Raw genomic sequence first — 17,624 nt, 5'->3', positions numbered from 1 at the left:
AATTGCGATCTCGCTAACTGCGAGATCGCAAAAACGGGAAGTCGCATTTCGAGCACAATGATGACATCACAACCAGGAAGTAGGCAGTTCCCTCACTCATTCTGAACACAGAGCTTGAGAGAGGAAGAAGCACAGCACAGAGCTCCAACAGACACACCCTGCAGCCCCAAAACAGGACACACATCCAGAACCAGAATGTCCGAGGAAGCAGTAGGAAGCAGTGCACCTGGCAGAAAAAGAAAAATTTAATTTTCTGAACAGGAGCTGGAGTTCCTCATCGAGGGTGTAAGCAGGGACCATGATAGGCTCTTTGGGAAGCAATCCCGGAAGGTCCCTGAAGCAGACAAGAGGCGCATTTGTCAGCGCATCAGGGCTAAGGTCAACTCTGTCGGAGTGACCCAGCGCTCTATTGATGAGCTTAAGAAGAGGAGGTACGACCTCAGAGGCCGTGCCAAAAGTGCATTGCAGAGAGGCTGGGGGAGCAACATGCGACCGGAGGAGGAGACCCCACAGTTGCGCCCAACACACCACTGGAAGATCTGGTGGAGGAGACCATCAACCCTGCAGCCTGCGTGGGGGTCACCCAGCTGGACACCACCCGACCCACCCAACAATCCAAAGGTAAGAGCCATGCAACTGCGACCCCGTCCCCTAACAATGCCCATGCCCCCAGAGCTAGCCATCTGAAAACCCCAGTGATGCAGGCCATGCACATCAGAAACGCCATATTGCATTGTGGGACCTGTAGTGTGATAATAGTTTCCTGATAGCCACACACAGCCAGACCTGTCAAGTGAAACATGTCCCCAAAGCCAGTCAGGGAATGCAAGCCTGCATGCATGTCGCAACTTCCCAGGTGCAAGATTCATATCATTAATCATGCACCCATTTACATCACAGGTGCTGCTAAACCACAGAGCACGGACAGCGAGGCACTCCAAATTGAGGAGAACACAGAGGACACCGAGGGAGAGAGCCATCCTGCCCCACGACCTGGACCTTCAGACACACCTGTACCAGTACCACCACCTCCCCATGCAAACAGGGCCCATGCGTCACACATGGCAGTGGAACAGGCCACACCACCACCCAGGAGGCAGACACGGCGCACAGCCACTGTGCGGTAGCAGTCAAGTGGCCGGATGAGGCAGCAGGGCAACGTGGCAACACGGGCTGACCGGGGTCAACATGATCAGGAGCAAGGGCTTGGCATTGAACGCCGGATGCTAGCTGTCTACCAGAAGCAGGCACAGCACATGGCAGCCATGCAGCTGGATGCTTTACAAAACAGCGCGCAATGTAGCCAGCTCACCGAAAGCGTGCAGGTGTTAACAGCTGCAGTGAGGGAGAACAGCCAGATCATGGTGTCACAGCAGGACATCACCTGCCGCCACCACCGCCAGCTGCTGACCCGCCTATCGGCATACACCAGGTCAAACCACCTGATCGGGAATGCTACTTCCCAACTATCACGCCGGTCCTGGCAATGCAATGCCAGATGGTGCAATGCTGCCAGGATGTTGCTAGGGCATTGGAACAGGTCACAACTGCTGTCCAGAACCAGCAGGTATGTGGCCATGCTCATGCAAGGGGGGGGATGATGCCAGTGAGGGCACCTCCAGTCTGAGCAGCCTGTCCCTGCCGGTGGTACAAGAACGACGCCGCAGTACCAGGCCCACTGCAGCATCAAGGTCCGATACTGGCGAGGTGGATGTGGAGAGGCAACAGGGCGCGTCCGGCCGGAGGCGCTAGTGATTAACTGACTATTAGCAGCAGTGCCATGCTGAAGTACAAAGCAGGCCTGCTTCCCAATCATGGGGCTGTATGACTTAATACAATTTTCATGTTTTGTGAACCAAAAAATGTAAAAGAAAGATCCTGTTTACATTATAATGAGAATTTATTTCAAACGCAAATCATACTCATGTCATTATTTCATTTGGCATGCATGAGTGCAGTGTTGTGTGAGGGGTATGGGAGCACTACAAATAATTCAGTGTGATGTTGTTGCGGCGCCTGTGTCCTTCAGCAGGATTCTCCCCGCGTGCATGACGCACATGTGCAGGTGGGCGGTTGTCCCCCTCCGACTCACTGCCAGAGATCTCCACAGGTATCCTCCGCTTGATAGCAATATTGTGGAGTATGGCACACACGGCCACGATGCGGCAGAAGACCTCAGGCTGGTATTTGAGGGCCCCACCAGTCTTATGTAGGATGCGGAATCAGCTCTTTAACATCCCAAATGTCCGTTCAATGACATTCCTGGTGCGAATGTGCGCTGCATTGTAACGCCGTTCCTGTGGTGAGGCAGGATTGAGGTATGGGGTGAGGAGGTACTCACGGAGGCCATAGGCGCTGTCACCTGAAGGAAAGGAGCAGAGGGTCAGTGGCGTCATGCGCAGCTACATGGGCTTGACGTACTGTATGTGGGCATGTGTACTTACCTAGGAGGTGTCCTTCGCCAAAGTCACCCCTGGCCAAGCGGGTGTGTATGCCGCTGTGCCTGAATATGAAAGAATCATGCATGCTCCCAGGGTATTGGGCCACTATGTCGGTGATGATTGTCTTTGCATTGCAGACCGTCTGGATGTTGAGTGAGTGGTAGGACTTGCGGTTCTGGTACATGTATTCTGTCTCAGGGGGTGGGCAGATGTGAATGTGGGTACAGTCAATGCATCCAATTACATGAGGGAATTGCGCAATGTTGTAGAATTGAAGCTTTGTTTGTCCTGTTGGGTGGTTGGGAAGGTTATGTAATGGTGTATCCGGGTCAGCATGGCGTCCAGGAAACTATGTAGGCAGCGGGACAGTGTGCTCTGGGAGATCCCCCCTGCAACTGCAACTATCCCCTGGAAGCTTCCGGAGGCCAGGAGGTACAGGCAGCACAGGACCTGGACATGGGTGGGCACCGCATTGGTCCTCCTTGTTGGGTGCTGCATCAGGGGGTCAAGGTCTCGGATGAGCTTGGTTATCATTGCCCCATTCAGCCTGTATTTTGAACAGATCTCCTCTTCAGTCTGGCCCAGGAGTGTGATCCGCAGCTGGAAGATGCGCTCCTGCATCCTGCGTCGGTTCCCGGCTACAGCCTGGAGCCTTTGCCGCCTTACCACGATGTAGAGTCCTGGCATTGTGAATGTCCTCATGCTCCTACTGTGTCTCCTTAAGTGTATTTGTTTAGCCCTGCACCTGTATCTTGTTAGGATTTTTTTTTCCAACTGAACTTTATGGTTACCACCTGGTTTGAGTTCTCCTTAAATTGCGCCTCGCTAATAGCGATTTTGTTTTTTTTCGCAGATTGCGCTTATTGATGAATTTGCTTTGCGATTTCGCAGAATCAGTGGAACATCGCTATTACAGAATCGCAAAGGGGTTCCACGTTTAATCTGCGAATTTAATTGCGAACTCGCAAAATATTTTTAGCGAATTCGCAATTTGGTTGTTTTTACTATCATGAATTGTGGTAACAGCAATTGCAATCGCAATAGCTGTTTCGCAACTATTGCGATCGCAATTTTGGTTGATGAATCTATGCATTATTTTCTTATCCTGTATTGCGATATCTTTCATAGATTCACATGCCTGAATCAGAGTAGCAAGAAGTCACATCCAATTTTAGTTTGTCTGTTGTGGATCGTGGGTGACTTCTATCACATAGTGAATCCCAAATATTCGAGGTAACATGAAAAACCCCTGAGGGCTATACCTGTGTGTACTGATATGTTTATCAATGTATGGGTAAACTATCACTTATATACTAGCATTCTCATATATACAGCATCAGCGATGGGAAAGGAAAAAGAAAGAACAGCCTAACCAATAGTACACCTTACTTAGTTATACTTTATATCTTCCAATACATGCCAGTATTTGAAACCACCATAAGAGCAAAAGACTCTTTCCAATGGCTAGAAAGAGGCTTACCTTAATGGAAGAGATGGTGAAGTACCGCTTGGCCAACCACTTCATCTTCATCCTGTGTGGATTCCAGGCAGTAGTGCTGCGTGAATGTATGAATGGTCCTCCAGGTTGCAGCACAACAGATCTTTTCCAGAGTCACTCCCGCAAAGAGAGTCGCTGACTTAGGAACAGCTCTGATGGAGTGAGCCTTTGCTGTCCTTTCCAAAAGCTTGTTAGCTTGGACATGACAGAACTGTATCCCAGCCGATATCTATCTTACGATAGTGGCTTTTGTTATTCTGAAAGTGAAGAAGTTCCTGGAACCAATGTTGCCTGGGCCACCTGGGCGCAATGAGAATCAGGCGACATCCTTCCAGCTTCATTTTGGACAGTACCTTGGGAATCACTGGGATGGGGGAAGGCGAAGGCAAATATCCCTGACAATTGCATCAAAAAGGCATTGCCCTGAGACCCCGGGAGGGGGAACCTGCTGGCATAAAACCAGCATTTGGCATTGATGTTCGTGGCAAACAGGTCCAGAGCTGGCTTTCCCATTTTGCAACTACTCCAACCAGCTGGAATTGGTTGAGTTCTCATTCGTGCCAATTGTCTATAGCTCTGCTGAGAGCATCTACTAACGTGTTCTGTAAGCCTGAAAAATGCTTGGCCCTGAGAGAAATCCCATGCTCTGTTGCCCAACTCCACATTTTTTGCGCTTCCAGAGAAAGCTTGAGAGATTTGGTCCCTCCTGTTCATTTATGTAGAACATACTGGTCATGTTGTCAATACGGACCAGTACAGAAGCGCCTGCTATGCTCGGCAGGAAGGCCTGTAAAGAGGGGAATGTAGCCTTCAACTCCAGGCTGTTGATATGACTTTGTTTTTGAGAATTGGACCATTTGCCTTGAATTTGAAGGTCCTGCAAATTACCTCCTCAGCCTTCCATGGAGGCATCCTTTGTCAGGATGTAGTCTGGTATCTTTTGCAAGGAAGTAAGCCCTTTTTAAAGGTTTGGGGTGTGGCACCACCATTGCATTATCTTTAACCCGAATGATGTCTTCGAAAGATCCAGACGTCAGAAGCCATTGCTTTTCAATTCTTCCTGGAGAGGTCGAATTTTGTGTCTGACCAAGGGAACCAGGTCTATCGCTGATGAGCACATCCCTAGGAGTGACTTGTATTCCCTTACTGAAACAGATTCTTTTCTTGAGATGGCCATGGCCAATTGTCGTAGACGGGTTTGACGTTCTTCCAACAAGAATGCTTTGCATTGGATCATGCCCAATCTGGCTCCCAGCAATGATACTATTTGAGTGGGAATAAATGAAGACTTTGTGATGTTTAGTGTCAACCCCAGCTTGCTGAACAGCAGAAGACAAGAGTTTGTGGTCCTGGTTGCTTGCCTTGCCATTGGTGCCTTTAGCAGCCAGTCGTTCAAGTAGGGGAATAATTGGGGACCTTGAGAACGTAGGGCTGCAGCCACCGGAGCGTGGCACTTTGTATATCCTGGGTGCCGACTTGAGGCAGACAAGAAGTGAATTGGTAGTGGATACCAGCCACAATGAATCTGAGGAATTTTCCATGCTTCCGATGAATGGGGATGTGGAAGTATGCGTCTTCCAAATCGAGGGAGGTCATGAAGTCTCCTTTGCTGAAACGTCGTAAGATCTCGGCCAGAGTTACCATCCTGAAACTTTGATTCCTCAGAAACTTGTTTAACTTTTTGAGATTTAAAATCGGTCTCCATTCCCCTGACTTCTTCATAATCAAGAAAAAATGGGAATAGAAACCTTGACATCTTTGCAGAGTTGGAACCTCCTTGATAGGTCCTTTTCAGAGCATAACATTTGCTTCTTTGTGCAATAAGTAAAGATAAGGGGGATAGGCTCCCCTGGAAGGAGTAGTTGGAGGTTCCTCTACGAACTCCAGAGTCTGACCGAAGGCAATCAAATCCAGCACCCAACGGTTCATTGTTATACTCTCCCATTGCTGGAAGAAACTGGAGATCTTTGCACCCTCAGGAGTGGAAAGGGAGGGGGGAGCTGATACCCTGTTCAGATAATTGCTTTCACCTGCTATCTCTGCCTTGGGTCGATGCTCCCTTTCGGCCCCCTTGACCAGAGAAACCAGTCATGGAAGGTTGACTATAGGTAGCAGATTGATAGGCTTGCCTGTTTTGTGGCGGATAGGGCTGAAATTGTTGTGCCCTCTGAAAGTTTCCTCTGTAGGTGGCAAAACCATGTCCTTTTGCTCCCCTGAATGGTATTTTCCTGTACTGGAGGGAGCCTAAAGATTTTCCTGTATCCGTATAATTTTTAATGGATAGAAGTGCCTCATCTATATGTTGACCCCATCAAAAGCCATATCCAGGATCTTTGTCTGGACCTCTGGTCTAAAGGTGGTAGCTTTCAACCACCCTTGGCGCCTCAAGACTGCCGCACTTGCCAATTGGGGAAACCCCGTGTTGGCTATGTCCATAGCACGGTCGATTGTCTCAGAGGCTGCCCGCTCGCCTCCTAAGAGGATTTTTCAGGCTTCCTACCTCTTGTCCTCCGGATGAGGTCTAGTAAGGAGGCCATGTCCGACCACATCTGTCTATGATAGTGGCTGATGATAACCAAAGCGTTGGCTGCCTTGATGTTAGTTGCAACCATGGCAGAGAAACACTTCCCCCTTGATGTCCAGCTTACGCCCTTCTTTGTCCGGAGGGGTTGAGATCGGGGTGGCCGGGTTCTTTGATCTCCGCCCCCTGAGAAATAACAGAATCCGGCTTGGAGTGGCCTCTCAGGCAGGAAGGTGAATCTTCTGGGGCCCTGTACGTCTTCTCTATGCAAGAGAGCACTGGTGGTCTTCATTATCTTCACTCCCTCTTGCCAGATGTAATTTATGATTGGTATTGTTCGCATGGATTACCTAGCTTCCTCTTTAAAATCTTACAGGAAGCATTCAGTATGTTTAACAGCCATGGGGAGATGGAATCTATTAGAAGCCCTCTCCATTAATTTGTGGACACCCCCAATGCCTTCTGGAGGGGAATCCGCTGGATGGTGTGATGGAGTAGAGGGAGTGGGAATGATGTAGTCCTCTCAAGGTTCTGCAGGCGTAGGTTCTGAAATTTCACCTTCTTCTCGACCAAGGAGGATGTTCCTGTATAAGAGGGTGTGGTACTGTAGGTGTCAGTGGCAAAACCAGTGTTTCAATGGACTGTGGTTGAACCTGAGACTGCTCCTTGTGAACATTTTGAGATGGAAATCTTTGTTTGTAGTCTGCCAGCATTGCCTGAAGGTCCTGAATCAAGGATGGTGAAATATGTGCATCTGTCTAGGGTGAGATTCGTGAGTATAGTCAAAGTGTTGATAATGACGTGGTGGTACCATGATAGTATTGTTCATCTTCATAGTCCCTGTCATCTTCCTGGCTCTTAACATGCAACTCTGATGAACTTTGTGCCATTACGTATACTCCATCATCTTCTTCTTCTGACTCCTGAATGTCCAAAAGGTGCGAACGAGGCAAAGGGGTGATCTTATTTTATGCTGACATTATGCTGAAATATTTTTTCGGCACCTTAATGATTGTTGTTGGTGGTGCTGACCAAATCCTGCTCACCGATGATGGAATGCTGGTTGCCGACGGTGTTGTTGCATTCCATGTTGCAGTCAAAGGTGTGGTCGTCGACAGAATCGTCATCGTCGACGGTGTCATCATTAGCTGGGCAGTCTTCGACGGTGTCAGCGTCGACGACAGTAGGGATTTTAACGGTATATTTGTTGGCGGTTTCTTTGCTGACTTGGCCTTTGAAACCTTCGTCGACTGCACAGGTGGCATGGACATCGACGATAATGTCGTCAACTATGCTCTCGTCGACAGTTTGGGCCTGGAGATGGCCGCGGACATCGTTGTCTCTGCCTTCGTCGGGACCAACGACGTAACAGTGTAACTTGTCGTCATCGATGGTCTAGTGACTGTCGTCGATGGAGGCGTCGTTGATGGCGATTTTTCAGTTCTGAATTTCCTGGATCTGTTGAGGAGGCTCAATGGTGTTTCTTTTCTTTCCTCGCTTGAGCAGAGGAGACTGAAGATGAAGGCTCAGAGGAGACTTCAGAATATGTCTCCTGTTTTGAGTTCTTGCTCTCTGGAGAGGGTTTGAGGTGTTTCCTGTCCTCTCCAGAGTCTTTCTCCTGAGATCTTGCACTCTTGTGAGGCTTGGATAAACCATCACCGTCCTCTTCAGACGACTTCCGGTGCTTAGTGGGTTGCAGCCATAAAAGCAGCCTCCTTTCTCTATCTCTTAGTGTGTTTGAAGAGAAAGTGCGGCAAATATTGCACTGCTTTACCTCATGGGCTGGGTGGAGGCAATAAATGCAGTCCTTGTGAGGATCATCAACATGGACCTTGTTCTTGCCACAGGTTTTGCAGGCACGGTAGAGTCTTTCTTATCAGAAATAATGAAAAAACGTTTTAGGAAAAAATCCTAAAATGTAGAAGAAAACCGAGTAGAACTCAGGGAGACTCTCTTCACACAAGACGTGTGGTGAAAATCTAAGGGAAACTGTCTGCTGGGAAGGTTCTAGAGGGTGCTAGCAGCTGATAGGTTGCATTCAACATTTAGTCCTCTGTTTTAAAAGGACATAGAGAGGCTATATAAACCATGGCTCATGCCTATTATAGCCTATGGCATTATTTAAATACTGCTTGATTATGATACCGTGGGACTCCCATCTCGAAGACAGGGAATGATTCAGGAATGTGAATCTATAAAGCTACCCCACTACTGGATAAGCTGCTATATTCACTTTAGTGCTGTGCTGTCCTGTTCAAGAGCACTCCTAAATATGATCAAAAGGTAACATTTTGTCATTGATTTTGTACTTGACGCCATGGCAGTGGGCAATCTTTACCATTTCTGCCGCCAGTGAAGTAGCTATGCATTTATGTAAATAAGGTGCCAAGCTCATTCGGCATTCGGACTACGGTGGAAGACTGTGGGATAGATGGCCTTCAAGAGTGCCTCTTCGGATTACGGTGGAAGACTGTGGGATAGATGGCCTTCAAGATATGTGTCCCTACCAGTTTTTAACTGAGTCAGTTATTCTCCGTTGATTCCTTTTTGGCACTGGTCTAAACGGTGGTTATGAGGACAAAAAAAAAAAAAAAAAAAAAAAAAGGTGCCAAGCTCATTACATCTTCAAGACCGTGAAACATGCCCAGATGTGGTGATAGTGGATCACTGATTTTTACCGCATAGATCATTCGTCTATAAAGGCTGCCAGAAGTTATTTAGGCTATTACAGGATAGGGGGTAAGTCCAATCTCTGCATGCCACAACTCCAGCAGTCATCACTAGACCTGTTCTGTGTAGCCTTAAGGAAGACCAATACCAGAAGTGCAAAATTTGAACATGTAAGAATTTAGCTTGGCCTCCCTTACAACCTTATCATGTGTGAAAGAACTACTATTCTTAACACCATCAATCTGGTTTCATATGAGAAGATGACAGTAATTCTGAATGAAGCTGCTGATTAGAAGAGCTTAAAGGGAGAAAAAGACTGCATAACTTTACAAATTATAGGAACCAATTCAGCTCCAGGGTCAATAGACGTGTATAAGCAAAGGCTCCCCACCTCATTTAAATTTAACAAAATATCTCAGGGAATCCCGAACTTCCAGTGAGAAGGAAATTGTGTAGAATCACATTTTGTGCTGCCTGATGGTGCTAGTGGGAGGAGCTTTTAAATGATGTCCAGTTAGGCTATTTTTGGAGCTTTATGTTAAATAACAGGGAGATTCACAGAGAGTGTTTTTAGTTGGCTTTCTCCCTGACCATGTCTGAGACTTACCATTTCAAAAGAAATACATGCACGGAAGCATAGCCAATTGCTTCTTCTCAGCTCTGCAACCAATCACCACTTCTCATCTTTGCAGAATCTGTGGGCAGCTGATGTATTTGCTCCTGGCTGTCAGGTTAGACGATAAATGTATTTCCAGATTCTTTGCCTTTCCCCATCTACACCCTTTGCGCCCCACTTTATTCACAATAGTTTCCCTGCTTTCCATTGAGCAGACGCATCAGCTTTCTGATTTAACCCCCTCTCGTATCCCTGAGATAAGTCTGATATAAGACGTGTATCTCTCATTTTGTTTGTTTTTCCCCATAGAGAGTTTTTGCTCTTTTAACCTATATCTCAGCTCTGTCCTAGCTGCTTGAACATCTCTTCATCCACTCAACAGCAACTTCTATTACCCGATCCTCTCACCTCAAATGTACCTAGGCATGTGATTCTCACACCGACCTGTCTCTCACACTTCTTCATCCATCACACTGCTAAACATTGTGTTCAAAAACCCAATAACCTCACCTCGGTGGTCATCACACAAGACATGGCAACACTCCCCACAAAGAACCAAAAACACCCTTCCAAGCACACACACTACATGGTGTAGTTGCTGCCCATGTAGACAAGCCCTTAAGAGCCCATGGGAAAAGTTTATGTCTGTCCGATGCATAGCTGGGAAGCTGTTTCCTTAGGTTTTTGTTATGCATGTAACACGATTTGTTGAAACTAAAACCAAACAAAGTTTTTTTTTAAAGCCCTTCAACGCCCCACATTGGTATAATGAGCTTTATATAAAATTTGCAATACAAAACAATACCTATGTATATCTCTCACACTCATTACCAACCATTCCACCACAGATACCTGCACCTGGTTGGTTTTTAGGAGCATTTTTTAGAAGTCTTTTACATGTCTACTATACCAATTTGATTGGACCCGTGTAATTGAAAGCCATACCTGTATCCCCCGTGTGTGGTCTGACTGTGCTGTCATCACCTGTTAGGTTGACTGCTAAGGAACTAAGGCTTTGTAGCAGGCTGTGAAATGATACAAAAATAATATAGGCATTAATTCAAGTAAATATTGATTTATTCTCTCAATCAATCAATCAATATGAACTTTATTCGGATGAAAACAACATATCCATAAAAGTACAAACTAGAAAAATAGTTAATAACATTCATTAGGGTTAAGGTGGGCCTCCAGTAATACAGTACATAATTCATAGTTGGACGATCAATAAAAACATTCAGCTTAAAAACATAGAATAAATGCATGTGATTTAGCAGGGGTGCATACAGTTACGAGTACGCACCGCCGTTTTCAAAAACGAACTAACCCGAAAGGTTAGTTCATCATCATTTAGAGCTAGCACCATCCCGTATGCTGCCTTATAGTCAATGGCATGTAAAACTTGAAAATACAGAATCAAAAATCTTTTGGTGTGAAATGAATAATAAGAGCAAAAGAATAGAAAGTGCAGCATTGATTGTTTGTGTTGATTGTTACAGGGGCAGGGTAGAAGATCGAGGTTGGTAATAAAACCCACGGGAAATTATAACATATATTTCATAGTGTCAGTCCTTAGCCGAAAAAGTAAGCCCCTTTCCCAGCGCCCAATTGGTTTTAACAAATATCTAGAAACCGCGGTAGTGACATTCTCAATTTGCATGTATCTGGCCACTGAAGTTTTTTTACATTCTGTAGCTAGTCTTGCATTTTTATATGATTGATAAAGGGTCTTTTGAAGGGATTTACTACTGATAGAGCCAAGGTTTGAAGGATTTAAAAATACACGTTCCAGGTTCGCGCTAGCTAAACTTTTGTGCACCGCAGCCAACCACGGTATATCCATCCCCCTGTCGCATTTCAAACAATCTAAAATTATCTCTCTTGTCAACAAGGCTGCAGGATCTTTCCAAATTCTCAACCAAAATAGGGTTGGGGGGCCTTAACATAATCTTCTATATATAGGAGGTTAAGTTCACAATGACTTGCGTACTTGGATGAGGAGATGGGTGCACCCAGGATTTTACGACAAAATCTGTTCTCTTCACCCTGGATGCAAACACTATTCGTGTACCCCCAGACTTCCGCACCATAGGTTGCGACTGGTATACATTGAAGTCTGTAGATCTTAGTAGTGGGGGACACCACCTCTACATTCCTTGGCTTAGGAAGCCCAAGTATGGTATTAATAGAGTTTGTAAACTTCCTCCTGCAATAGGCCACATGGTCAGTCCACAACCCATTGGATGCGAATACCAAACCAAGGTATGGGAAAGTGCGAGTGCTCAGTAATCGGTTAGAATTTAGGACTATTGATGAATTAAAATACCTCTTAGACCCACACATATATTTATTCTCTATGTAGCTTTCATGTAGATATGAATCACCAGATGCTCCCTTTACATTTGTATGATTTCCTTCTTCCTTTTATTATTTTTATGGTACTTTCCTTTTGAAAGTCATGACTATGAAATTCATTACAGTCAGCTCTCCAATCTCAGTAAACTGATTTTAGAACTGCTCTGTATTTTTTACTATCTCCTTGTTTTAACAAATTATATTCAAAAATAGCATTCTGCATTTGTCATTGTAGTGTCCAGCCAACGGGCACTCTAAACATAACACAGTCACTTCTGTACTATAGCTGTTATGTACACAAAAATCTAATTAAGAATAAAACAATTGATGAACAGTTAGTGTAACCTTGTTTTGGTCATCAATTTCATCACAAAGTAAAGACGTTTAGTGTTCTACTTTTTCAGAAAAGCAGTAGGAAAGAAATATAGCCATTTATCTAACAATTATTTTTCTAAATACATGATTTCAATGTACACTCCATATCGCTCAGATGAGATGACCCATCTACACAAATACATGGACAGAGTTAGATCATGGTGGCCCTGTTGAAGGGGGCGTGGCTTGAGCGCCGATGGGAGAGGTGGCGTGAACTCGGAGCTCCGCGCAGATCCCTGAAAACATCCTGAATATCCTGTTTGCCCGATAACGAGAACCAGCGCTCCCGGTATATGAAAGGCTGGGGAAGTGCAGGTATACGATTGCGGGACAACCGGGACCATCCGCAAGGCTACAGGAGCGAATTAGTTCAGCGGAGCTGAAGCGAAAGGAACGACAAAATGGCGGCGGAGCTCGGCGGTTGAAGACCCCAGCTGCACGGAGCAACCCGTTGAACGATCGCAAAAAAGATGTGAGAGCGCGAGTGAACTGGGGAACTGCTCCGACAGAGGTGCGGTGCGAGGACAAGAAACGGCGATGCTGGCATTTCGTGGTCCCATGCAGACAATAGATCGGAACCAAGTTTTTTAAAATGGTGACTATGCGCCTGGTCTGCCTATGGAGCGCAAGATTACTGTGAGGCACATTAAAGAAACCAAGGCTCAAAGAGACTGTCCGGAAAAAGCAATGGCGAAATTGTCCCTCCGGCGGCCAACTGGGATCTGGGGTGCCGTTTCACAGTGAGGCTACCGGAGGCTTGCGCTTTCAACACGGGAGTCAATAGCCTGGCTGCGGAAAGAAGCGAAGCCCTGGGGACCCTGTATAGCGCAGCAGTGTGGTGTGGTACGGAGAAGACAGCGCATGGGGGGTGGAGCGGCCGCCGAGGAGTCCGACAGCAAGGCCCGGGTGAGTGCGGTGTGGTGTGCCTGAACCCTGTACTGCGGAGGTGGGGGCGGGTGTCAGGCGCGCAGCGCTGCATGCACTAGGGTGAGAACGTGCGACTGAGTGCGGCAGGCTCCGGGAAAGGTACCGACTCCATGGAATGAAAGGGCGACAGAGACACAAGAAACATCCCCTACATGCCATACATTAGAAAGGAGGAGGGAGCGCACCATAACCAAAGGGTGTAACACCCAAGGAACATCCCGCAGTGCATCGACAGATTGCGCGCTGGAAGACAGGGTACTGAGATGCCCTGTGAATTGCTTGAACTACGGCGGGCTGAAATAGGGCGGAATCCTTTGGCCCTTGTGGGAAAATGGGGACCAGCTAATTCAGACGCGGTGGCATTGGGTTTGAAGTCGAATAGCCATTGGTGTATATCCGCAGGGAGCAGGGACCTGAGCCTACTGACAGCGCTAGGAGGGCATGCACAGTAGAGTACTCAGTTGGAACTGACCGCAGAAACAAAACTCTATCGTGGCAATAGAACCAGTGAGTACATCAGAAGGGGTCGGATATTGTTTTAGGCACCCAGCTGGACCCTTGAGGACCGCTGTGAACAAGCTCTGTGGGCTACCTAACTACTGGAGCCTTGGTGGAGGGCAAGAATTGGCTGGACCTTGAGAGAAACAGCAGCACTGTGCTGAACAGTGGGGTCGTCTTTGGTTGTGATGAAGCCTAAAGGAAAGAGAGACGGGACCGCGGAGACGGACGATACTAATAAAGCGGAGCAGGGAATGGCGGAAACAATGCCAGACCCGGGATTGCAGCAACAATTCGACAGGATCTTAGAAGCCATAGCTGCATCAAAAGAAGCCCTCCAGCGGGACATTGCGCAGGTGGCGACTGGGCTGGGGCTTTTGCGTGCAGACCACTGGAAATTGGCAGACAGAGTGAAAACAACTGAGAATGTTCTCCAGGACTTGACGCCGGCCCACGCTGCCCTGGAGGCCAAAATGGTGGATGCCCTGGACCGCATAGTAGCGCTGGAGAAGAAAGCGGAAGACTCCGAAAGTAGAAATAGATGCAATAACATACGCGTAGTGGGTCTCCCGGAGAAAACAGAGGGGGCCGATATGATTGGCTACTTAGAGAATTGGCTTAAGACAGTGGTTGCACCAGAGGGGTTGTCCTCCTTCTTCACACTTGAGAGGGCACATAGGGTCCCAGCAAGGCAACCGTTGCTGGGCCGTCCTCCTAGGCCAGAAGTAGCCAGATTACTCCATTACAAAGACAGAGACCTGTTGATCCAAAGAGCGCGCACGGCTGGCCCCTTCACAGTAGGAAACAGCAAGGTAACAATATTCCCAGATTATACACAGGAGATTCAAAGACGCCGCGCTTCGTTCCTGACAATTAAGAAAGATCTTTGGGAGGAAGGGCTCCAATACTCATTGATTTTCCCTGCAAAGCTGAGAGTTATTGTAGATGACACAATGCAGTTCTTTCTTACATCTGAGGAAGCGTGGGCATGGCTGGAAACCTATAGAGCGGGCACAGATCACAAAGGGCACCGACAGTCTGAACCGACACAGGCACCACAGATGCGTAAATCCCAGAGAATAAGGAGGAGAAATATGAGCCTGCAGAAACAACTGATGTCACAAGCAGCAGCAGACAGACAGGGAGCATTGGAAGCAACATCAGCGATAACCGGCTCGCAGAGGAATTAATCTACAGCAGGGACTGACTCGGAAGAGGACAAGGCACGATCAGACGCTGAAATGTCGGAAACGGATAGCAATAAGGGTCCGGATGTCACACCTGGGACTGCAGAAAGCATGCTGGATGAATAACTTTACTGAGAAGACGCTAGCAGTTAGTACATTTACATGGAATGTTTGGACATAAAAATGCACCTGGGAGTGAAGTGGGAGGGAAAAGGTATTGCAAGTTCCACATGGGATCGCAGAGCGGCGGGTTCTGGGGCTGGCGTAGCTGCCTGTTGGAGCCAGACAACCCCCAATTGCCCTTAAGGCAAGCCAGTGGTGACTACTACTGGGTATAGTTGTATAGGGTATAGTTGTGTGTGTTGTGTTGTTTTTTGGTTTGGCGAGGGAGTGTTGAGTGGGGTGTTGGTGACTGGGGGGGGTAATTTTGGTGTGGGCAAGCATAAAATGAGAAGCAGGAAGCTGTGGGATAATTGCAATGGGAACATTACCTGAATTGCGATGTATCACATGGAACGTACGAGGTCTGAATACAATGACGAGGCGCCACAAAGTCCATGCATATCTAGTGAGAAGGGGAATCCAAATAGCCCTACTTCAAGAAACCCATCTCACCAGGGCGGAGGTACAAGCGCTACAACGTAGATGGAGGGGTCAGGTTTTCAGCACGCCGTACTCGGCGTTTGCCAGAGGAGCGCTGATCTGGGTGAGAGCAGGTGTCCCTTTCCAGGTTACGAACCATATCTTAGACCCAGAAGGCAGATATGTGGCAGTGGAAGGAAAGCTATATGGAAGAGATGTTGTACTATGTAGTATATATACACCAAATGTGGATCAAGCACGCTTCCTGGATCGGATATCTGGGGCCCTAGCGCATTACCTGGCCGGCCCAGTAATTGTGGGAGGTGACTTTAACTCAATAACGGATGTAGCTCTTGATAGGTCACATCCACCACTAGTTAATTCTCCCGTTCGTAGATTAGCCAAAAGCAGATCGGATTGGCAAGACAGATGGGGGTTAGTTGATGCCTGGCGCAGACATCACCCTCGAGACAGGGACTATTTTTTTTTTCTCGGCTTTACATGAGCTCCTTGTTAGAATAGATGCAATCCTATGCTCTCAATCAATAGCCCATATGGCGGTACACTCCGAGTATTTAGCCAGGACTATATCTGACCCTAATCCACAGTTACTGTCTATTAATTGGCTACGGGCGAGATCTTCTATACCTACCTGGCAGCTCCGCCCGAAAACACTAGAAGACAAGGTTTTCCATACAGAGGTAAAAGAGGGCATTGAACGTTATTTTGAGGAGAATCAAGGAACAGCATCTACTAGAGCGGTAGAATGGGAAGCATTTAAAGTGGTGATGCCAGGGCTCTGTATTAGTAAATACTCAGGAGTAAGGAAAACGGTACTCAATGACGTAGCAAAGGCGGAGGGAAACCTAAGGGAGATAGAGAAACAAAGACCGGAACAACCAATACTGCAAGCGACACTAATGGAAGCAAAGGAAGCAGCAGCGACTGAAATAGAGCGCTTGCGAAGTTTTGATTACAAGAGCTACACGGTAAAGGTTCACTTAGAAGGGGATAAGGTAGGAACGCTGCTAGCGCGGTTGGCAAACTCAGTTCCGAGAGGAGGCCCAGTTATGAGGATAGAGACAGCCTCAGGGGACATGGTTTACTGGCAAAACAAGGTACTATCACGATTCCTAACCTACTATGAATCCCTGTACAAATGTAATTTGGAAGTAGAGGAGACAGAAGTAGATGAGTATTTAGCAGGGGTCCCGCTTCCGCGACTAGACGAGGAACAAGCAGGGATATTGGGGCAAGCTATAACACAGACTGAGATCCGGAGCGCAATTAAGCACATGGCCCGGAACAAATCACCGGGAGTAGATGGCCTACCCATAGAATGTTATGCACAGTATGTGGACATTTTGGCGCCCCGATTGTTGGAAGTATTTACAGAAGCCAGGGAGTTAGGCCAGTTGCCCACGTCAATGCGAGAAGCGCTGATTATTCCGCTCCTAAAACCGGGACGAATGGATACAGATGTGACCTCTTACAGACCGCTGTCTATGTTGACAACGGACTACAAAATTTTGAGCCGGATACTGGCAACCCGCTTATTGCCACATATGACTACGCTGGTGCAAGCAGACCAAGCGGGGTTCATTCTGACTAGGAATACGTCTTCGAATATACGGAGGTTAGTGCGGATATGGGAGGCAACCACTATGATCTACAATTGCCGGCGGTCCTATCAGTGGATATAGAAAAGGCTTTTGACAGTCTGGAGTGGGCATTCCTCCACAGGGTGCTAGAACGTTTCGGCTTGGGAGCGCAGTTTGGGGCCTGGACAAGGGTATTGTATTCATCAGCGAAGGCCAGAGTAAGATTGTGGGCGGTGATATCCACCCAGTATCCAGTCATGAGGGGGACGAGACAGGGGTGTTCCTTGTCTCCACTGCTGTTCGCTCTAGCAATAGAACCCCTTGCAGTAAAAGCAAGGTCAGGGCAAATCTTT

At 47.3% G+C, this 17,624-nt stretch overlaps 1 protein-coding gene across 1 annotated transcript in view; it reads right to left on the bottom strand.

Moving 5' to 3' along the window:
- The window catches only part of DNAH14 (dynein axonemal heavy chain 14), a 1,144,348-nt gene that overhangs the window by 540,294 nt on the left and 586,430 nt on the right, over nucleotides 1-17,624 (bottom strand). The window contains exon 48 of the mRNA XM_078647362.1: nucleotides 10,692-10,771. Coding sequence (XP_078503488.1) covers nucleotides 10,692-10,771 — 80 coding nt within the window. The remainder of the gene's footprint in view (nucleotides 1-10,691; nucleotides 10,772-17,624) is intronic.

The sequence above is a fragment of the Lissotriton helveticus genome, chromosome 6 (genome assembly GCF_964261635.1).
Source record: "Lissotriton helveticus chromosome 6, aLisHel1.1, whole genome shotgun sequence".
NCBI lineage: Eukaryota > Metazoa > Chordata > Amphibia > Caudata > Salamandridae > Lissotriton > Lissotriton helveticus.
The sequence above is the reverse complement of the archived record's forward strand: the minus strand, read 5'-3'. Positions and strand labels throughout refer to the sequence as shown.